This window comes from Scyliorhinus torazame, chromosome 6 (genome assembly GCF_047496885.1).
Source record: "Scyliorhinus torazame isolate Kashiwa2021f chromosome 6, sScyTor2.1, whole genome shotgun sequence".
NCBI lineage: Eukaryota > Metazoa > Chordata > Chondrichthyes > Carcharhiniformes > Scyliorhinidae > Scyliorhinus > Scyliorhinus torazame.
In genome coordinates, this window is record NC_092712.1 from 88,615,584 (window position 1) to 88,639,881 (window position 24,298).

Here is a 24,298-nt window from a genome sequence, read left to right on the forward strand (position 1 = left end):
ATGTTACAGAAGGAAGCCAATCAGTCCATTGATTCCATAGAAGCATATATCTTCCTGGTGCCATTCCACCTTGTTAGCAGTGGGAAAGTGGCAAACAGCCCTCATGCCATGAGGCCGAATGAGCCACTTAAATGGTCAATTAAAGTCCTCTTCCCACCTCGTTACCACCGCCCATGATGAGTCTCCCAGGTGCAATGACTGCCCCTTGGCATGAGAGCCTTCAGCAATCCTCTCCCACCCTTGCCAGGTATTGTTTGACTGGCCCTGGCATCACCAGATCCCACTATCTGGCTGCAAGGGAGCGTGGCCATTGATGTGCCCTCCTCATCAGTGTGCAGCCCCATCAATGTGCACCACTCCCAGTGGGCTGAGCTGCCAGCTCTCTGATTGGGGGCAGGCAACAGGCCTCAACTGGGATGGTTGTGGCTGACACTGAAGATGCAGTCCTGGGTCCAGTTGACTCTTAAAGCAGGTTTGCACTGCCATTGTCCCTGGCGATGATCCCCGTTACCACCGGTAAATCCAGCTCACAGAATAATAGCTTTGTTACAGCACACAAGGAGGCCTTTGGGCTTGCATGTTCATCAAAATAATCCAAAATTTCAAAGGCAAGACTGCTACCACTTGTTCATCAAACTTCATCAAATTTGAGAGTTTTCTTTTTCATTTTTTCTCGCTATTTTAATTAAACTTAATGTTAATGCAAATTCTCTCTTGTGCAAAATGTAGCGGTTGGGATCTACTGGCCGCATTATGCCTGAAAGGCAGCGCAGCACGCCGCAACGTGACCAGTACATGCAGAGTGATCCCTCTTATAGGATCTAACCGGCACATCATGCCTCGCGAGATCTAACGTGATCTTACCAGACGCCATGATGTGAATCCAGCCCATTCTGGGCAGGACCACTTTTTGGCAAATGTGCATATTAGAGTGAGACAGCTAATGTCACTCTAATATACATTCTCACGATCTATCCAAGGTGTGGGTTCCAACCACTCACCTTGGAGACCTTGGATGAGTGTCATTCAATGCTGGTCTCCCCAAATAGGGACCAGGTGGAACAGCACTCGTGGGGGTCGCCCAGGGGATTGGAGGCCTCTAGCTGCTTGCCCTCTGGGAAGGGTGGCACCCTGGCACTGCCAGTGCCACCAAGGCACTGTGACACTGACAGCATGGCACACTGGCAGTGCCACCTGGGTGCCAGTCTGTCAAGGTGCTAAGTTTGCATTGCCAGTTGGTAGGGGCAATGCCAGGTTATCGGGCTGAGATTTTTCCCACACTGAGGATCGGGCCCAGGGGTGCCTTGTGTTGGTGATGGGGGTGCAGGGGGCCTGAGGACCCCCTTATCGATGAGTTGGGGCTTTGGGGGATCGGGGGCTGCATGGTGGGGACTCAAGACAATGGGATGCCATTTAAAAATGGCGTACTGATCTCGCCCTGCACCGAGGAGTTCCAGCGAGCGGAGGTCCACAGTGCAGAAAACGGGACAAAGTGCAGCTTTGGTCCCCAATCTACCCGAATGGCTGTTCGATAGCGTGGTGTGTTTTGACGCTCCGAGCGCTAGGAAACACCTGACTAATAGCTACAGGCCTTCACCACTTCCAGGCGCCTCCCTGGGTCAGTGTCCTCGAATCTTGGGGTTGGTCGCCTCGGTGCCTGTAGCGCACAATGACTTACGCGAGACGAGAAGTGATGAAGTCGATCTAGGCTTTATTAAGCGAGACTTGTCCCCAGCAGCTCAGCAACAGAATGAAGCTGCGGGGAGAAGCTCGGGCTCTTATACTCTGCCTTCAGGGCGGAGCCAGAAGTCGGCAGATCCAACCAGGACCCGGGACCTGTCAGCCAATAGCATCTCCGCTTCACAGGTCCCACTTGACCCCTAATACATACCACCACAGTGCCATTGTTGGGAGCTGGCTGGGGTTGGCTGAGCAAGTGCAGCTTAAGCGTTACTCGATCTTGTTAGTGGGGGGCTGGCGAGGGCAGTCCCGGTGAATCAGCTGGGGAGCCTTCATTTGCGGTGCAAAGCCCATGAGTCTTTGTTACGTGAACTAATTAACATTGAATTACGTTGCCGGCCTCGCTGGGCCAAGCGCTGAGAAGCTCGCGGCAATTCCCGCTCACTACCATATTTAGAAATCTTTCTGGAGAATCGTGCCCCATGTCTCTGTAATGTCTATCAGATCATACTTATTTATTTTTATTTGAGCAATTAGTTCATCTGTTTTGTTTCAAATGCTACATGGATTCAGATGCAGAGCCTATAGTTTTGTCCTTTTCATTTTTGTAACATCTGGCCTTGTCTGCTGATTTACTCTCTGTCTCCTCCTGTCATCAGTCTGTTTATCATTTCCTACATGAATATCTTTAATTCTTGTGTTTTCTCTACTCTTTCTTTTCACATTATGATCCCTCGCTCCCATCATTTCATTCAATCAGCTTTCTCGTTATCTAATTATGCAGTTCAAAAGATCACTGATCCCAGCAAGGTTCAGGTGAGCACTGGGGTGACAAGCCCAGTGCCGCCGGTCTCTTTGCCTGTGAGCAAAGATGGCTACTCACCTCCTCGGCTCCCCACAGAGGCCCTTCTGCCAGGTTCGTGTTTTAAAAAAGGAGTACTAATCGGCGCCAGCGTCGGTGTTTGCTGGGGAGGCCGCTGAAGGTTGGAACGCCGTTGGATATGTGGTTGTTCTCGTTAATTGTATGGAAATAGGGCTTAAGTGGTGATAATTGGTTTCTCGCCATGCTACGGCGAGATCCTGATTTTGTCTACGGGAGCAGGATGGTTGCCTGGCGTGGATCTCGTGTTTGGCCCCTCCCGTTATGCACAGGCCTCATTATATTTGAGAGAGAGCACAACAAAGCTGGAGAGTCGTGCTCATGGTTGTGGGATCAGATTGACCGGGACCTGAATATTGAAGAGTGCATGTAAGTGCATGATCTTCACGTGGTGGTCACACATGTTGGATGTTCACGAAGTGGAACCCCTTCCTGTTAATGAAGGGCACTCCTGGACTGCCTTTCAGGAGTGAGGTGACATGCGTGCCATCTATTACCCCTGGTCCAAGGGCATCTCGGCGGTGGTGGCGAATCCTGTTTCCTGGGCATCCTAGTGGCCTGCATCACAGAGGTGAGGATCCACCGGCCCCCACCCAGATGACCTGTCACACGTGAGTTGTTAATGATCCTTCCCTCCCACTGGCCACATGTCCATTCTCCTGCAGGATTGCAACCCAGTGGTGCCGACCCATCCACGATGGGTTTCCCCCGCCAGCTTCACAAGAGAACACCTCGGAGGAGAGATCCGAGGATGCCACCATCATCGTATCATGGCTGTCATCCCCAGCCTCCACCAGCGCAGAGACACACTCGTTGTGGGTGAAGTTTGTGGACAGGCTTCTGGGGCAGTATCTGGCGAGCGCCACACAGTTGCAGACGCACATCAGGTGAAGGCCGAAACATCCAGGGGAGGCAGCAGTCAGAGGTCTGGTGGATCCCAGGACCCAGCTGAGTCCCAGTCAGATGTCAAGCCTCTGGACCAGGCTATCCTGGACAGATGCAGTCATTATGGTGTGGCCGTGAGATTCAGAAGTAGACATCAGCCACACTCCCATGACTCCACAGCTGATTGGAGGAGTCCCAAAAACTAAGGGTGCAGGAGATAGTGCCAGCAATATGTGGCACAGAGGCCAACGCTGATGGGTGGTGACCACAGTGGAGAACCTGGTGCATGACCTCAGCAGAATGAGTGGCGGTGTCCAAGGCGAAGCTCAGTCAGTGACGACCGTGCCCGAGTCTCACTGGGGGACATGCCCAGTCTCAAGTGGGCATCACTGAGGCGCTCCTAAGTGTGTCCCACTCACAGAGGACTGTCTCCCAGATGCAGTGGACATTGGCGAGGTGCTGCAGTGTTGCCCGTGCACAATGTAGCATCGCTGAGGGCATTGACACTGTGGTGCGGACATTGGGGAGCCGCCAGCACTGGCAGAGTCATCTGACGCAGAGACAGCCAGTGCCCAATCCAGCTGCCCCTCCATCCCAAGGTGACCTCCAAGGTCCTATGGGCACCTATCGGGAGGAGGGAGTGCCGGAGGTTGACCCACAACCCCCCTACAGATATACGATTGCGATCACCAGCCCTCCTGAGTCCACCCCACCCTGACAACGGCACGTCTCGGGTCAGCGTGCAGAACAGGGTGGCACAGCAAGGCGTGTGCTACCGGCAAGTCACCAGGGGCCCTTTGACCCCACGCCCTCCAATGGACGCCCGCCAGGGGCATCAAAGGCCACAGGATGCGATAGGCAACAAGCTGCCTCCACCTCTGATGTACATCCTGGAGAAACACCTAGATATGGAGGTAGAGCTCGGCGGGCTAGGGTGATTGAGAATGATTCAGAGGGCACTTGGGGGGAGGGGGCCGGCACCATCGATAGCTAGGGACAGTTGGGGTCACTATTGTACTTGTACACTATTAAACATACATTGCACCCGAGGCATGTGAAGCCTCTGTCACATTACTCCGCACTGCAGACCGGTCTGCGCACCCCCCCACTCCCGTTTTCCCTCCTCCCTCCCCTGGCCCCAGCCCTAGTCCCTGGGCTCCCTGCTACGGGACCCCTGCCACGGCATACCACGTGCAGGTGATGGGTGTGAGCGAGCACTCAGCACACAGACAGGAGTCAGACTATGGCATAGATTCAGGAGCACCAAAGTTCAGCTCACAGAAGGTTATCACCACCCTCCTGCCTTGTCTATTGACCCTCGCTGACAGTGCTGACACAGGCCCATCACCCTGGAGTGATGTTACACAGGCCCTGGGGGGGGGGGGGGGTCAATTATGGGTGGCTGGGTAGGGCACAGTGGACCACCACAATGTGGGCGATCCGCCAGGGGGTGTACTGCAGCGCTCCACCAGAGTGGCTGTGGCATCAGAGCCGCATTTTAAGCAGTCCGATGCACCGCTCAATAACTACCCGGGCGACCACATGTGTCTTGTTGTATCGGGTGCCTGCACCGGTCACCTGCCTCCATACTGGCATCATCAGCCAGGTCCTAAGCGAGTTTCCCTTGTCCCTCAAGAGCCAACCGGTCACCCTGGGTTGTCCCTCAAAGACGCTGGGGATCTTCGACTGCCCCAGGAAGTAACTGTCGTACGCACTCCCTGTGGTCACACACAAGCTGGATGTTCAGGGAGTGAAACCCCTTCCTGTTAATGAAGGCCGCTCCCGGACAACCCGATGGGCCTGTAGCCATCTAAGATGGCCACCTGCAAAAGACCATGGTAATTACGGCCAACCCATGACTCCGATAGATACACAGCCTATATGTATCTAAAACACAGGTAACCAGACCTGACCGAAACCCCGCTCGTTTACATTTCAATGGCCCATTTTCCCAGGACAATGGGACTCGAATAAAGCAACCGGTACAGCCACAGACTGATCTGCGCCACTCCCCTTACTCAGAAAGCACAACTGCCGAGGTCAATGACCGCTAAGGACCCGCGCAGCAACCAAGGCACCCTCCAAAATCGAAGAGAGTGATCAAAGCCCTGCCGAACTATTGGGTCCAAGGTTAAGGACCGCCCCAAAGAGCGCAAAATCCCAGAGGGATAAAAGAAAGCACAGCCATGTGTTCTGTCTCTCCTGGATCCGGCCTGTGCCACCCAATTGCAGCAGGAACAGCCAGTTAAGTTCAAGACCAACGATTGCTACCTGAGGGATGAACCCAGCAGAGACAGAGCCACTTTCTTCGAACCAGCCAAGTGAAATCCAGATAAAGGCCTTTATCCATTTGCACAGTGCTGGTCGCCCTGAAGTTAAGTTTAGGTTATTGTAGCTGATAGGTGAGGTGTTGGGTGTTCTGGATCACATACAGGTCACCAACACTTGAAGTAGTGCAACACTATTTTATTAAAAGGTTAACTATTTAAACATACTTGAACTGTGGGTAAATACGATACCAGTTTTAACTAAAAACTTTTGCCTTGTCCTAACCAGTTGATGCACTCATCACATGGTGTATGTCTGTGTTGCAGGCTGTGAGCTCTGTGCTCCTAGCTAGCTGCTACTCGAATGAGCGGGAACTCTGATGTCCTCTGTCTTTATAGTGCGTGTGCTCTCACTGGTGATTGGCTGCGGTGTTGTGTATGTTGATTGGTCCCACTGTGTGTCCATCAGTGTGTGTCTGCACCATGATATACTGGTGTATATTATGACAATAGGTGTAGTTTAACTCGTAGTAGATATTGTGTTTGCATGTTGAGATAACTCGTGTATGTAAATAAACCATCTTTTGAATTAACTAACTGGCTGTGTGGTCATTTGATAGATACAAGGGAAAGGCTTGTGGTTCAACAAGATAAATAAATAGAGCAACAGGCCCAAGGCACGATGGTGGAAACTCCTGCTGCCCGGGCACCTTGTTGTGCATGGTCCAGGTCAAAGTTTATGTAGTCGGCTGCTCGGGCAAACACGGCAACCCTGACTTCATAGATGCACTTGTGAGCTGTAGGTTGGGATATGCTACACAAGTCCCCACTGGAACCTTGGAATGATCCGCGGCGTAGAGGTTCAGGGCTGAGGTGACCTTGATGGCCACCGGGAGACAGTATTCTCCTCCTCCATGTGGTGCCAAGTCCCCTTGTTGAGGCACAGCCTCCAGCAACTCATGCTGTCTGCCATCTATTTCAAAGACCAGCGACGCCTGTGCACCTTGGGCCATTGCCAGACTCCCCCTTTGGGTCCCTCCCTGGTCTGATGAGTGGCCGGGTCCTCAGGGTGTGGGGCGGGGCTCTGCACATGGGCTGCCACCTCAAGCCTCTATCTAAGATGCTGCTGCTGGCTTCTCCAGCATTTGGCTGTCTGGCTTGCCACCAGCACCACGAGAGCAGCTTTCGCGGGGTCCACAATATCATCCATAATGTGATATCCGTAAGAAATTGGAGAGGGTGAGAGACTGACAATCAGCTATGGCTTCCATCACAGGACTCTCGGATCCCCCAGATATCCCCATGTCCACATCCTCTGCCAACCCTCCGGGTGCCATCCACTACAAACACACCCTTGACCGCAGCAGGATCCACTAGGCACCAGACCCCGGACGCCAGACACCTTCTGGGAATGGTGCTGGGACCGGGCCAGTAGTGGGCGTATACCTATGACTCAATCCGAGCATACCAGTATAAAAAAAGGAGCATCAAACAGATGAGCGACATCCGAGGAGTTGGCCAGGCACAACCATCGCAAAAAGAAAGGATCCTGAGTTTCAAACCCAGAGACGATACCCACATCGAGTGATCGTAGCCTGTCAGCATCCTTTACTAACTACGGGTAAAACCCAAAGCTCAGTTGTGAGTCTGAGTCATATTTTCTTGAGTAATAGAATTGTGAATAAAATTGCGTTAAACTGTAAACCTGTTTTGTCCTTTGTTCATCTCGCAAATAAGGGCATCTGGGTAAAACTTATGAGTAAGTAAACTGGTCGAAAATATCAGATTTTAAACGTACAACAGTATCAAACTTAAAGCAAAGTATATAATTCTGCAAAGGTGGGTGGCAGGTTATCACCTAAGAAACAATTTTCGGGACTTGTGGGAGGAAACTGGGGAACCGGAAGGATACGGGGAGAGCGTGCAGGCTCCGCACAGACAGTGACCAAAGCTGGGAATCAAACTTTGGTCCCTGGTGCTGTGAAGCAACAGTGCTAACCACTGTGCTACCCTGCCGCCCAGGGCATTGGTGAGATTAATATTGTACAACATTGATCACTTTATTTTAAAAAGGATGTAAATGCATTGGTGCATTTCAGACAATGTTTTCTGGACTAATACTTAACATGGGCAGGTTATCTAATGAGGAAAGGTTGGACAGGCTAGACTTGTATCCACTGGGGTTTAGAAGAGTCAGAGGTGACTTGATGGAAACATATATGAGCCTAAGGGGTCTTGATAGGAATGATCGGAGATGATGTTTCCTCTAGTGGGAGAATCTAGTACTCAGGGCCATTGTTTAAAAGTAAGATGTCACCTGTTTAGGACAGAGATATGGAGAACCTTTTCCTTTCAATGGTTGGTCAGTCTTTGGAACTCTCTTCCTCAACTGACGACGGAGGAAGAGTCTTTTGGATATTTTTAAGGTAGAGCTGGGTAGATTCTTGATAAGCAAGGGGGTGTGATGTTATCGGGAGTAGGTGGTAATGTGGAGCTGAGGTAAATATCTGCCAAGATTTCGTTGAATGGCAGAGTAGAATAGAAGGGCCGAATGGCCTACACCTGCCCTTAATTCATTTGTGTGTACGTGAAAACAAGAATTTAGATTGAGAGATAATGGGACATGTGTGTGGCACAACCGAGCTGCAGCATACAGTATTGCTTCAACATACAGTATTGCTTCAACTGCAGTACAGCAAAGCATAGTTAACAGCAGTAATGGTTTACTAATTACTTCAGGTGCTTATTATAATCTGCACAGATCCTATTGGATATCGACAATTGCTGGCGAATATGAGCTCCCCGATAAGGGGGCGAGGCAATTGTTAACCTTTTCTGTTGTCTAAATAAAGCCGGCCAGTTAGGAAACAGCTAGAGAGAAGACCATATTAGTGTAAATAAAGTTAAGTTTTGTTTGACTCAAAAACTCGTGTTGGACTCTTCTTGGCCCTCACATGAAAATTACATTTTTGCATGCAGTCCCTCAGATCGGGGCAGTGTGGATGGTGCAGGATGCAGCGGAGAGTTCTGTGGGGGCAGGTTGGCTGGACAGCTGATGAAGATCAGATTGATGCCAACAGCATGGGGCAGGATTCCCTGTTCCAGTTGGGATGGGCTTTGGACTTGCCTCCGTGCCCTACCTGTGGTGGAGATCATGGCATTATGGGTCAGACTGCTGTCAGGCAGAGAACTCAAAACGAACGCAAATGAAAAGGAATGAAACAAGTAAAATTAAAATCGCTTATTGTCACGAGTAGGCTTCAATGAAGTTACTGTGAAAAGCCCCTAGTCGCCACATTCCGGCGCCTGTTCGGGGAGGCTGGTACGGGAATTGAACCGTGCTGCTGGCCTGCTTTAAAAGCCAGCCATTTAGCCCAGTGAGCTAAACCAGCCCCTATCAGTGTTTGTCTAAGGCAACACTGAGGCATGCCCCGCAAGCTTCTTTTCAAAGAAAATTTCAGAAAGCTTTCAGAAGCTGCATTTAAGCACTCGTTTATTGCCATAGCTCCTTTGGGAAGAAACATTAAATAAACACAAACCTGCTGAGACGAGCTGTTACTTATTTTTCTGCCTCCAGTACATGTGCAACAAATAGGAGGAGATAACATCTGCTTGGTTCCAGCCCCATTCATTTGATATCAGCTAGTTCCTATCCTAAATTCAGCTGGTGCAACGTTAGTTTCCTAACATATTTCTGCAGTAATCATATTGGCTGAGATGGCAACACAAAATGCCAGTGACAAAATTAGATTTTGTTTCCAAAATGCTGACAAGTTGCTGCGTGATTTGAAAAACTGAATGGCAATTTTAAAAGACAACGTTTGCCGTGTAGGTTCCTCAGTCTATTCGGCAGAACCATCGCCTGCTCATTGGGACTGGCTCCCCAAATCCCTCCCTCCTCCAATCTTCTCATCCAGAACTATCTCTTTCACTCTCCACTTCCGCCGCCATTCCTCATTCCATTTCCATTTGGGATGGAAGGGGGAGGAGGGGGAGTCGTTTCTTCACCTTTAAAGGGGTTATATAAATGCAGGTTGTTGTTGTCGATATGGGTCGTTTGAAGGCCTGTGAGAACTACGCTGAATGTTGCGACTCCGCTCTCACCATTGATACCTTCGGGCTTTTCAAGTTGTTTTTCACTGATTAATATTCCGACCTTTGAACAACCGTATTGGGTGGAAAGGAGCATGGGTTTCTGGTTGGAATCAAAGTCTGGCAGTATCGTGAGCTCTCTAACACCAGATGCTCTGGCGTGTGGGGTAGCTTGAGAGCTCTCAGTACATCTGCCTGATTATACCAATTAACATCAATTAGGCACAGAGTTAGTGACTCTGAAAGGAATAATTGGAGATGAACTGAAACTCAGACGAACAAAACAATGCAGGTTTTTACAAACGGAACCTTGGGTTTACAACCCCATACAGATAAAAAATATATATATATTCTGGCTGAGCTGAGCCCTATTTGTACTTCGCTTTAACTGTCAGTTTTTTCATCTGGGTGTAAAATCATAGTTACAGCAATGAAATACATATTTTAGATGTGAGACCGAAGATGAGAAAGATTGTACTGCCAAAATCTCTTTGCTAGTTTCCATCCTCAAAGTAGTTGTTTAAGTGGAGAAATGCATTTCCACCATTTAATATTTGAGTAAAAGCGCAAAGCAGTGGGCGAAATCTTGCCAGTATTTGGGAATGTTGGTTCCAGTGAGAAAATTGACGCGCATTGTGCCGGTGGCCGGAAACTACACGGGTATTTAAGCCTCTTTAAAAACATTGGGCGTGATTCTCCGTTCCGCCAGCCCTGCTTTCTGGTGTGGTGCGTCTCCACATGCAGTGGGATCCACCATTTCAGCAGCCGGCCAATGGGCTTTCCCATTGTTGCCATCGGGAAACCCGCGGGCGGGCGTGTGCTACAGCGAAGCCGAGGGTCCTGCCGACGGAGAACCCCGCAGATAATTATTACCACGTGAATCACGCAGAACTCGTGGCGGTCTCCGACTGATTTGCACGCCCCTGGCTAACTTAACCTCTGCAATCAGCGAGGAGCTTCATATAAACCCCTCCCCAGCACTTGTTCCAGCTCCATTTGAGGGGAATGGCTACCAGGAAACTAGCACCACAATTCACAGAGGGAACCCTGACCAAAATCTTGGATGGTGTGCAGCAGAGGTGGGAGGTCCTGTATCCACGGTCACACGTACATCCTTCCAGCAAAGTCACCACCCTGGCCTGGGAGGCGGTGGCAGCATTTGTCAATGCCAGCTCACTGCAGAAGAGGACGGGGCAGCAGTCCAGGGTACGTCTGCCTCCTCCAGGGTGAGATTCACTGTTTGGGCGACTGACTTCTCCCGCCAAAGCTGAATTGCAACTGAGTCAGGCAGCAATTCCCAATCCTTTGCCATGCAAATTTATGCATCCCGAGGATTGCAGGGGATCATAGAATCATAGAATTTACAGTGCAGAAGGAGGCCATTCAGCCTACCAAGTCTGCACCAGCTCTTGGAAAGAGCACCCTAGGCCCACGCTGCCACCCTATCCCCATAATCCGACCTAACCTTTTGGACACTAGGGGGCAATTTATCATGGCCAATCCACCTAACCTGCACATATTTGGGCTGTGGGAGGAAACCGGAGCACCCGGAGGAAACCCACGCAGACACGGGGATAAAGTGCAAACTCCACACAGACCATCTCCCAAGACTGGAATTGAAGCCTGGAGCTGTGAGTCAGCAGTGCTAACCACTGTGCCACCGTGCCGTCCTAAAGAAGACTCCCAAGGGAGTCCCCCTATCAGGCCACCTGCACAAAATGATAGTGAGGTCACGCGGCATGCTCCACCAAACCTGCGCACATTTGGCGTTACATCCCTGTGGAATGTGAGAATTGCAGCGCTATATCTCTCCCACCTCCCACACTGATGACTCAGGAAAGACATGCTGCTGCCAAGCCCTTCGCCCCACTGGCCCCCCACACAGGGACTCCCCCAAGCTCTCATGCAAGGTGACAGCCCATCCCAGCATCAATGCTCAGGCCTTTTGGGGCTGCTACACTTCTCCAGTGATGACGTGGCCATGGGCTGATAAAGTCTTGAGAGGCTGCTAACCTCGGATGTAAGTTGGAGGAAAACACCAGGACCCCTGACCTTGGAAGATGCTGCAGTAACAGAGATAAATCATCCAGCATCTTTGAACCACTTGATCAGCCCGTTTATTGGCAGGAAGCGTTCAGCTCTCTGTCAGGCAGGAGCCAGACATATCGCCGAGGATGAGAGGAGAATTGCTCTGTCCTCAATGTAGGGCATCACCATTCTCCTGCAGAGCATGGTCGATGGCTTTAGTGCCCCTCCCTTGAACTAGGGCACCATCAGGAGAACTTAGTATAGGTGCCACAACAGTTTGATGTGAGACCCCATGGTGGGAGAGTTCTAACCGTCCCTGAACCGAGAGGCTTTGAGGATGTCTCTAACTCTTCAGCCCATATGGGCCCCGGCCATATACCAAGCTTCTTCATCCTCCTACTCTGAATTTTGCCGTTTGCAGCCATCTTTGACCTCCTCCTCATCTGAGGAGTTGTGTCACTCCCCCATCTCCTCCGGGTCCAGCTGATTTCCTCTCTGCAGCGCCAAGTTGTGGAGAGCGTAGCAGACCACAATTTTGAGGGACACCCTCTGTGGGGATGTATTTGAGGGCAACACCTGACAAGTCCAGGCACCGGAACCACATCTTGAGCAGTCCACTCGCCTGCTCGACCAGTGCACGCGTTGAATCATGAGCCTCGTTATAGCAAGTCTCCACAGGCGTTTGTATCTTCCCTACTGCCACCTACTGAGTGGGTACCCCCTGTCCCTGGGGAACCATCCCTCCAATCACTACCCTCCCTTAAAAACATTTGGGATCAGAGAGCGCCCCAAGATAAAGCTGTCATGGATGCTCCCTGGGAATTGGGCACGTGCCTGCATTAAGCGCATTGTACGGTCACTAACGAGTTGGACATTGAGGGAGTGGCATCCCTTTTAGTTTATGAATCACGCAGCATGATGCCATGGAGACTGCAGAGCCACGTGGGTGTAGTCGATCGCACCCTGCACCGGGAATGCCTGCTAAGTGGCCGTAACCCATGGCCTTGGAGTCCTGGCTCATCTGTATGTAACCAGATATATATACATGCGGGCCTTTGCAAAAGGGGCATCTGTTACCTCCCTTGTACATTGTGTGGCTGACTAGGAAATGCCACACGGGTCACCCATGTTGCCCTGAGATGGGCCACTTACATTGAAGTTTGGAGCAGCGGAAACTTTAAGGGCCACGGGCAGTGGGTGTCCTCCTTTTCCATGTGGTGCCACCTGTTGCAGGACATGACAAAGGTGGTCCACCATTCCCCGGGACAGACCCAATCTTCTCCGTCACTGAAGCTCTGAAATCTGCAGGTAGCATGTACAATGTTGGAATACCCTTTGCTGGTAATGTCTCTTCCGAGGCTCCACCATCTGTGGTGTTGCTCCTGGAAGAGCAATGGGCCGAGCCTCCCCTCCTCTGCAGGGCACTGCAGTGGAGCATTTATGCAGTGGAACATCGATGTCTCTGCTGTTCCTCAATCGCCTTGAATAGAAAAGCCAATTCCCAATTAAGGGGAAATACTGGGGGAAGGGTACCCTGTTTCTCCAATACAAAATTAGTGTTTGTACCGTTTGGCCTTGTATATATTTTTAACTGTTTTAATAAGAAGATATGGCCAATCCACCTACCCTGCACATCTTTTTGGGTTATGGGGAGAGACCCTTGCAAACATGGGGAGAATGTGCAAACTCCACACAGACAGTGACCCGGGGCCAAGATTGAACCCGGATCCTCGGTGCCGTGAGCAGCAGAGCTAACCACTGCACCACCATGCTGCCCCCTCTCTGGATTTTGTGCCTGCATCGCCGTTCTCACTGATAGCTAGCGCGGGGTCAAAATCACCCCTGATATTTCTGTATAACCTGAAATATAGCTGAGTGCAGCTTATTTCCATGTGGCAAGTGTTTATCTGGAACCATCAGACAGTACAGAATTATGGAACTGATTTTTCAATCTCCAGCAGGACAGACACCAGGTTTTGATGAGAACCCGATATATGTAAATATTTATGGGGATTCACAGCTGTCAATGGCATCCATTCATGCATCATGGTGTTTTGAACACTATTTCACGCCCATTGATTTCAATGTTGAAAAAATGACACCAATACACCCACAGTTTCCTGATGTCAGCAGGCACGTGGCGAATTTCCTCACAGCTGTCCTAATACTCAGGTCACCTCAAGGTTTTCTCTTAAGGGGGAGGCAGGGAAAAAACATAAAAGAGAACCAGCCCCTGCTACTCCCTTGAACCACATAATGGTTTGAGAGGAGCTTTGAGAATGTGTGTCTCTCAGCATAGGGAGGATGCAAAAGGAAGAGAACAAAAAAACAAAACAATAAATGGACTGGGGTGAATAAATAGCTCAAGCGCACATATCCGTCCTACATCAGAATTTCTGCAACAGACTAGTACTCTACTGGACACATTCATTCTCACCAGGGGATGAAAGGAAACAGAGTTTAGGAATTATTGTAACACAATGGAAATGAAAACGAAAAACTATCCTGATTTAATGCATAATAGAATTCTGCTTAGCAGAATAATTGAAAGAGGCAGGCAAGTAATCTCACCGAATGAAAATAAATATGGTGGAAAATGAAGAGAGAAGAACACCATTTAAGATAATGTGGTATTGGTAATGTTGTGAAATGGTTTAGTCATGCGTTTTTCCATGGATTGATAAGCTATACCATTTGTATCCACCTTTCCCTATGTGTAGTCTCTCTGACTATCTTTTCAGGAGAAGACGCTAATAATCCCGTGTAATTGGAGAAGCGACAGCAATCTGGAGAATGCCCAGGTCAGGTTTACCATTGGTAAAAAGCCAGTCAAAGAAGAGTGTGTATGGTGAGCTTGGCCCTACAAAAGTGTCAAGAGTAGTGAAGAGTAAAAAAAGAAATGTGCCATACCCTGAAGTAAGAGGCAACGGTCTGTGTCTTCATGTTCGTGGTTTCTCTGGGATGAAGTGCAGGATCTCCATTGTCAACCTATTAATAGGAAAATACAGGATTTACTTGACTAGTTTCACGGTTATCTTTTAGGAATTAAGGTTTTGGTAACTCATTTACATTATAGTTAACAGTTTATCTTTAAAAAGTCTTTTGGGCATGACTCATGGAACAAAACACAGCAACTAAGACTCCTTGAGTGAACTGTAACACCTAAAGAAGCAAATTCTGGTGATAGAACATTCTTCTCGTGGTTTATACATAACTTCAAACACTCACTGGTAAAGTATTACATTAATAACAAACATATTTTAAATTTGTTCCTGGGGTGTGAGCAACGTTGGCAAGATCAGCTTATATTGCCATTGAACAAGTGGCAGAAAGTCATCTACAACTTGAGATGTTTGGCTGGACCATTTCACAGGGCTGTTGAGAGTCAAACAGACTGTTGGGTTTGGAATCATATGGAGTCCAGGTTAGAACATTAGATCTCCTCCCCTGAAGGACATTAATGATTATTTTTGCAACAACTTAGTAGTTTTGTGATCATTATTAATGATACTGCCATTTTATTAATTGAACTTAAATTCCACCACCAGCTAAGGTGGGATTTGAACTCGCATCTCTCATGCAATCGCCCAGATCTAGTCCATCAATAATATGCCTATGCCACTATTCACCTGTTATTTGTTTTTTTTTAGACCTGCAGCATCTGAAACAGTTTTGCTTCATCAGACAAAGAGACAAAGTGATATTCAGATCTGGCCTATGTCTTTGATTCTTTTACCTGTAGCTTTGTAGCTAGCTGCCATTGTGAACTTCTCTCTTAGTGGCTTTTTGGATTCTGTGGTTCTACTAATTTCTACCACCATATTAGAAATAGCTGATGGGTCCCAAAAAGCAGAACAGCATGAGCTACTCAACAGTTCCATGCCATTCATAACTTTCCAAGGGTAGTTAGTGCCATGTAGAGCACATATATGTCTGTGTCTGCATTGGTAAAAAAAATAGGAACCTACTCCATAATTATGCTGATAGTTTTTAATGTTCAAATCTTACACTCGTGGCATGAATTTCTTGTAGTTTCTCAATCTGCTCTGACTAAAGTATTTGAGATAGAGAGCAGACTACGTGGATGATTACAAGGAACTATTAAATATGTACTTAAGTCACGGATGATGATTCTCCTGCATATTGAACAAAATCTTGCAGAGAAAAGATGCAAGAAATCTAAACCGTGGTACCATTGTCTCAACAGGTGTTCACCAATATTTTTCCGAGAAGTTGTGCAAGTTATCCTCTGTACTGGATAATACTGTTAAATAGCATGACATTTCCACAGATGTAGCTGACCAAAAGTACTGTAACTTATCCATGAAGGATGCAAATTTATATCCTTCATGCAAAGAAGAAATTATCTGGCAACTAAACAAAATGAAGTAGAAAACAAAGACTGTAGATATCCTTCCACTAATAGGAATAACTGCTTAATAAAACAATTTTAGGTTGAGCAAATCTTGAAAACTAGATATAAAGTTCCAAAACACAACAATGGGTCGAATGTCCTTGCGTCCAACATCCATAAGGTGGAAGCCATTCAAAGTGCCATGAAACAGATTCTGTACTCACAATAAATCCGATCACCTAATGTTCATTACTCCTCTCCTTCCTTTTCATGTCCAGAGAATTGACTTGAAGATTCTTGTCTTCATCTTCAAATCCCTCCAAAGTCTTGCTCCTCTGCACCTCTGCAAAGTCTTCCAGCTCTACATCTCTGTACAGACCCTCCTCCTCCAACACGTAGTGTTCCTTATCCCTCCTACATTACCCTATGAACAGCCATTGGACCTTTACTTTCCCACCTTCTTAAACTCCCTCCCAGAACTCCACTTTGCCACTCGTCTCACTGCTTTCAAATGCTTCTTTTCGGCCCTTTCTGTTGACCATCTTTTACTCCCTCTTGACCCTCTTCCCTTTATTTATCCTGCTTGATGTCCTCTTGAGGAAGGTAACATCGTTGAGACATCACAATCTGTGTAATAAGCACCAAAGAAATGTAAGTGGATGTATATAATATAATTATGGAAGAAGCATCACACAAGAATATTGAATTGCATTGTATATTTCTTCGACATATGCAAATTTGATGTATTGGTGGAGACTTTTGAAAAATAAATTAAAAAATTATGCTGGGGCACATGAATCTACCAGTGAGAAATGAGCAAGTAAGGTCTGGAAGTCACACTGAATTGAAGTTGATCAGAGCAAATGATTCTAGCAAACCACCTGACTTAGATAGCAACTTTCTTTTATAACCAGGCCCTCTGGTATCCTGTTAAGGCAGGACACTAGCTGGGTCTCCGAGCACCAGGTCTCTGCTCTTTGACTGCCCCATCAATTTGCTCCTCCTTAGTGACGTTCAGTTCTATTCGCAGTTTGCCCTACTTAAACCTGCAGTTCGAATCCCCTAGGGTGGATGTACCTGCGCAGGTGCTTGTGACTGGTGGAATGAATAACGAAGGTTGCTGTGAGTTGCTGACTTCTTGAGTGGCATTAGGAGCTGTCGCTTTTCCTGGTGACATGTCTAGAGAAATAGAAGGGGGAAGAGAAAGAAATGTTAGCTTATTTCATGCAATCTGCCCCTTCAACTGGGATTTTGTACTGCGTGGCATGCCATTGTGCTTGACAGTGAGCAAGTGCGTGGGGTGTGATGAACATAATAAAAGAAGCACAGGATTAGCCGTCAGATGGGTAAGGCTTCCAGTTTCACCTTGCTCCATTCACGCTAAGCACCCGCAGCCAATGAGGTCCAGCCGACCCTCCTCTTGTGCCAATATATTGTGGCCTGTAACCAAAGAAAGGTTGAACTATGGCACTCATGTAACCATGATTCCAGTTTCAAAGCTTTTTAGTGTAATCTTAAGACATGAATGTGACAACAGCATGAGTGACAATTTACAGTTTGTGCCCTATAGGTGTATGATCATGCATTAAAAGATTTGTCAGATTTTCCAATTGCTTTGCATAGAGAAACCATACATGGGCAAGAGGTTGAGAGAAATCACTCATTATATGTGCTCACAGCCCATCTAATTGCCTGGGCTGTCTTACCTTCAGTCTTCCCTTCAAGTTGGACAAATTCTTTCTCCTTTGAATCCACACCATACTGGGGGTGTTGTTTATTCTTGTGGCAACTTGCTAAAGGGAGCATGTCCCACAATCGCAGGCAGGGTGGACCTTCTTGCATGCACATCAGGACCTCTGTTGTTTTCGTATCGCTGCATTTGGCTTAATATTTGTTGAACTACCAAATTTGGCAGTCATTTTAGTTTGAAAGTTGATAAAGCCCTTCTTCCTAACTCCACAGGAGACTGTTGTGTCAGGACTCCCTCATTCCTCAAGCTTCATCCACATCATGGGCAGATACTCACTTATGAAGATACAATTTGTGGCCAGACGATAAATTTGGACGCAAATTCATATGCTTGATTCATTGGACGGGGGTCTTGCCATGATTAGCTTCCACCAGGAAATATGGTATCACTGGAGTTTTTCCATATAAATTTCCAACACGTGTAGGGAAAGTTTGTTTATAAATCAGTGTATGCTTCAGACTTCAGGATGCTTATTCATTCCATCTCAGAGTAAGTTTCTTTGCCTTCGCTTTTCTTCCATTTTTCAGTGGCTTGATTTAATTTGGTTTGAGAGTGGTCGGCACAGAGTGATCACAGAACACAATGCACCATAAACACAATGGACAAGTTTGGACTTCCATTCCACTGGAAGTCTCTGGTCAGTAGTGTTATGCAGGTAGTGTCTAACTTGAAAGTTAGTTTAACTGTTTAGTTTTAGCTTTAATTTTTAAATTTAACTTGGAACTTTAAAACTGTAAAAGAAGCTGCAAGTTTGTCAGCACTTAGAAACCATTTGCGACTGGCTGCTGGGATAGCTGCTAATGGTTGCTTAGTTCACATTGTAGCCTGGATGTGAGTCAAAAAAAGTAGGTGATATCGGCAGACACAGAATTGGTTGGCACAGAGTGATCAGAGAACAGAGTTTTCAACAGACTGATCAAAAAAGACTGATTGAAGAAGAGTGAGTGCATAAAAGAGCTATTGGACAACAGACTGCAGAAAAGAGTGATTGCAGAATAGATTGACTGTGGATCAAAGCGATTGCAGGAGAGAATGAATGTAGTACAGCATGATTGGAGAAGAGAATGCAAAAGTTGAGAATTTGGTGTGAATTGGAATTTTGGTGCTGTTTGCCCTGTATCTTAGAATTTAATGTACGTTATTTTGTAAAAAAAGAAAAGACAAAACATGAAATGTAGATATAAATAATACAGATCAAGATGTGACCAAGCCTCGACCGCTGTATATTGGCGTTTGAAAGCAATGAGACTGTTCAGGATGAACTCGTGCAGTAGATGTCTCCATCTTGACATGCCAGTCAGAGTCGAAATGACAATATATACAGGATGAATATGTGGCTGAAGAGATGGTGTCAGGGGGAGGGTTTCAGATTCCTGGGGCATTGGGACCGGTTCTAGGGGAGGTGGGACCTGTACAAACTGGACGGGTTACACCTGGGCAGGACTGGAACTGATGTTCTAGGGGAGCTATTTGCTAGAGCGGTTGGGGAGGGTTTAAACTAATATGCCAGGGGGATGGAAACCTACGCAAGAAGTCAGAGAGACAGGGAGCAAGGACAAAAGCAAAAGGTAGAAAAGGGAATAGGAAAAGTGATAGGTGGAGAAACCAAGGACAAAATTCAAACAGGGCAGTAGAGAAAAATATTGGGAACAAGACAAGCATTGTGAAAAAGATAAACTTAAAGGCTCTGTGCCTTAATGCACGAAGCATTTGCAATAAAGTGAATGAACTAATTGCGCAGATAGATATAAATGGGCATGATATAATTGGGATTACGGAGACATGGCTGCAGGGTGAACAGGGATGGGAACTGAATGTCCCAGGGTTCTCAGTATTTAGGAAGGACAGGCATAAAAGAAAAGGTGATGGCGTGGCACTGCTGGTTAAAGAGGAAATTAACACAATAGTGAGAAAGGATATTAGCTCTGACAATGTGGAATCTGTATGGGTAGAATTGAGAAATACCAAGGGGTAAAAAACATTAGTGGGCGTCATATATATACCCCCAAACTGCACTGGTGAGGTTGGGAATGGTATTAAACAAGACATTAGAGATGCATATTGTGAATAGCTGGGGTCTCAGCACCGGTCCCTGCAATACCCCACTGGTTACTGCCTGCCAATTTGAAAAGGACCCATTAATCCCTACTCTTTGTTTCCTCTCTGAGACCCCAGCTATTCACAATATATATTAATGATTTGGATGAGGGAACAAAATGTAACATCTCAAAGTTTGCAGATGATACCAAATTAGGTGGGAGGGTGAATTGTGACAAGGATGCAGGATCCTACAGCAAGGTCTGGACAGAGGGCATGAGGACTTTATTCAAAGGAATATCGGTGATCATGAGTGATTTTAATCTTCACATAGATTGGGCAAATTAAAGTAGCCACAATGCCATAGAGGAGGAATTCCTGGAGTGTATACGGGATGGTTTTCTTGACCAATATGTGGAGGAACCAACTAGAGAGCAGGCCATCTTAGACTGGGTAGTGTGTAATGAGAAGGGAATTATTGCCAATCTGGCTGTACGAGACCCCTTGGGGATCAGCGACCATAACATGATAGAATTTTTTATCAAGATGGAGAGTGAGGTAGTGGATTCGGAGACTAGGGTGCTGAATCTTAATAAAGGGAACTATGAGGAAATGAAGCGTGAGTTGGCCATGATAGATTTGGGAGAGTTACTTAAAGGGATGACAGTGGATATACAATGGCAAACATTCAAGGAACGCATGGAAGAACTCCAGCAACTGTTCATTCCTGTCTGGCACAAAAACAAAGGGGGTAAGGGGGTCAATCCATGACTCACACAGGAAATTATAAATAATATCCAATACAAGGAAGAAGCATACAGATTGGCCAAGAAAAATAATAGGTCTGAGGATTGGAGCAGTTTAGAATTCAGCAAAGAAGTGATTGATTCAGAAGGGGAAAGTACAGTACGAAAGGAAGCTTGCAGGGACCATAAAGATTGACACTAGGAGTTTCTACAGATATGTGAAGAGAAAGAGATTGGTAAAGAGAAATGTAGGCCCACTACAGACAGAAACAGGGAAATGCATAATAAGGGACAAAGAAATGGCTGAGTAATTAAATACATACTTTGGTTCCGTCTTCACAAATAAGGACACAGATCAGATCCCAGAAATGTTGGAGAATCAAAGGTTTCGTGAGAGAGAAGAACTAAGGGAGATCAACATTAGTAGAGAAATGGTGCTGGGAAAACTGATGGGATTGAAGGCGGATAAATCCCCAAGGCCTGAGAATCTGCATCCCAGAGTGCTTAAGGAGGTGGCTCTGGAAATAGTGGATGCATTGGTGGTCATCTTCCGGGATTCTATAGACTCTGGAACTGTCCCTGCAGATTGGAGGGTAGCTCACGTCACTCTGATATTCAAAAAGGGAAGTAGAGAGAAGGCAGGGAATTATAAACCAGTAAGCCTAACATCGGTAGTGGGGAAAATGCTTGAATCCATTATCAAGGACTTGATAGCGGAACATTTAGAAAGCAGTGGCAGGATCAGTCAGAGTCAGCATGGATTTATGAAGGGAAAATCATGCTTGACAAATCTGTTGGAATTCCTTTGAAGAGGTAAACAAGCACAGTCGACAAGGGGGAGCCAATCAATGTGGTATATTTGGACTTTCAGAAGGCGTTTGACAAAGTCCCGCATAAGAGATTACTGTGCAACCTTAAAGCGCATGGGATTGGGGGAAATGGATTGAGGTGGATAGAAAACTGGTTGGCAGAGAGGAAACAAAGAGTAGGGATTAATGGGTCCTTTTCAAATTGGCAGGCAGTAACCAGTGGGGTACCGCAGGGATCGGTGCTGAGACCCCAGCTATTCACAATATATATTAATGATTCGGATGAGGGAACAAAATGTAACATCGCAAAGTTTGCAGATGATACCAAATTAGGTGGGAGGGTGAATTGTGACAAGGATGCAGGATCCTACAGCAAGGTCTGGACAGGTTGGGCGAGTGGGCAAACCAATGGCAGATGCAGTATAATTTGGATAAGTGTGAGGTTATTCATTTTGGAAGTAAAAACAGGAAGGCAGATTAGCACCTGAATGGTTGTAAATTGGGAGAGGGGAGTGTGCAGCGGGACCTTGGTGTCCTTGTGCACCATTCAAAGAACAAAGAGAACAAAGAAATGTACAGCACAGGAACAGGCCCTTCAGCCCTCCAAGCCTGTGCCAACCATGCTGCCCGACTAAACTACAATCTTCTACACTTCCTGGGTCCGTATCCCTCTATTCCCATCCTATTCATGTATTTGTCAAGATGCCCCTTAAATGTCACTATCGTCCCTGCTTCCACCACCTCCTCCGGTAGCGAGTTCCAGGCACCCACTACCCTCTGCGTAAAAAACTTGCCTCGTACATCTACTCTAAACCTTGCCCCTCTCACCTTAAACCTATGCCCCCTAGTAATTGACCCCTCTACCCTGGGGAAAAGCCTCTGACTATCCACTCTGTCTATGCCCCTCATAATTTTGTATACCTCTATCAGGTCTCCCCTCAACCTCCTTCGTTCCAGTGAGAACAAACCGAGTTTATTCAACCGCTCCTCATAGCTAATGCCCTCCATACCAGGCAACATTCTGGTAAATCTCTTCTGCACCCTCTCTAAAGCCTCCACATCCTTCTGGTAGTGTGGCGACCAGAATTGAACACTATACTCCAAGTGTGGCCTAACTAAGGTTCTATACAGCTGCAACATGACTTGCCAATTCTTATACTCAATGCCCCGGCCAATGAAGGCAAGCATGCCGTATGCCTTCTTGACTACCTTCTCCACCTGTGTTGCCCCTTTCAATGACCTGTGGACCTGTACTCCTAGATCTCTTTGACTTTCAATACTCTTGAGGGTTCTACCATTCACTGTATATTCCCTACCTGCATTAGACCTTCCAAAATGCATTACCTCACATTTGTCTGGATTAAACTCCATCTGCCATCTCTCCGCCCAAGTCTCCAAACAATCTAAATCCTGCTGTATCCTCCGACAGTCCTCATCGCTATCCGCAATTCCACCAACCTTTGTGTCGTCTGCAAACTTACTAATCAGACCAGTTACATGTTCCTCCAAATCATTTATATATACTACAAAGAGCAAAGGTCCCAGCACTGATCCCTGTGGAACACCACTGGTCACAGCCCTCCAATTAGAAAAGCATCCTTCCATTGCTACTCTCTGCCTTCTATGGCCTAGCCAGTTCTGTATCCACCTTGCCAGCTCACCCCTGATCCCGTGTGACTTCACCTTTTGTACTAGTCTACCATGAGGGACCTTGTCAAAGGCCTTACTGAAGTCCATATCTATAACATCCACTGCCCTACCTGCATCAATCATCTTAGTGACCTCCTCGAAAAACTCTATCAAGTTAGTGAGACACGACCTTCCCTTCACAAAACCGTGCTGCCTCTCACTAATACTCACAAAACCGTGCTGCCTCTCACTAATACTCACAAAACCGTGCTGCCTCTCACTAATACACTAATTCGCTGAAGGTAAGCATGCAGGTGTAGCAGGCAGTAAAGAAGGCTAATGGTATGTTGACCTTCATTGCGCGCAGTTTTGAGTATAGAAGCAGGGATGTGTTGCTGCAATTGTACAGGGCCTTGGTGAGGCCACACTTGGGAGTATTGTGTGCAGTTTTGGTCTCCTTCTCTGAGGAAGGATGTTCTTGCTCTCCAGGGAGTGCAGCGAAGGTTTACCAGACTGATTCCAGGGATGACGAGACTGTCATATGAGGAGAGATTGTCTAGGTTGGGATTGTTCTCGCTGGAGTTCAGAAGAATGAGGGGGGAACTCATAGAGACTTATAAAATTCTAACAGGACTAGACAGGGTAGATGCAGGGAAGATGTTACCAATGATGGGTGTGTCCAGAACCAGGGGTCACAGCCTGAGGATTCAGGGTAAACCATTTTGGACAGAGATAAGGGGACATTTCTTCAAACAAAGAGTGATGAGCCTGTGGAATTCATTACCACAAGAAGTAGTTGGTTCTAAAACTTTGAATATATTCAAGAGGCGGCTGGATATAGCACTTGGGGAGAATGGGATCAAAGGCTATGTGGAGAAAGCAGGATTAGGCTATTGAGTTGGACGATCAGCCATGATCGTGATGAATGGCGGAGCAGGCTCGAAGGGCCAAAGGCCTCTTCCTGCTCTTATCTTCTCTGTATGTATCTTGAGCTGCAGAGTGAATCAGGAACAGTGTGATACATAAAGGGGAGGGAAAAGTTCCTAGATATTTTTCTCCAGGCTTCAATTACGCCTTGCAGAGACGTACAGTTCAGAACTGGATTGATGTGACCGACAGCGTGCAGTGTAGGGGGAATCCA

General features: G+C 47.1%; 1 protein-coding gene across 1 annotated transcript in view; it reads right to left on the reverse strand.

The window, feature by feature from the left end:
* myo3a (myosin IIIA) overlaps positions 1–24,298 on the reverse strand; it is a 683,164-nt gene that overhangs the window by 172,383 nt on the left and 486,483 nt on the right. The window contains exon 24 of the mRNA XM_072508449.1: positions 14,743–14,820. Within this exon, the coding sequence (XP_072364550.1) occupies positions 14,743–14,820 (78 nt within the window). The remainder of the gene's footprint in view (positions 1–14,742; positions 14,821–24,298) is intronic.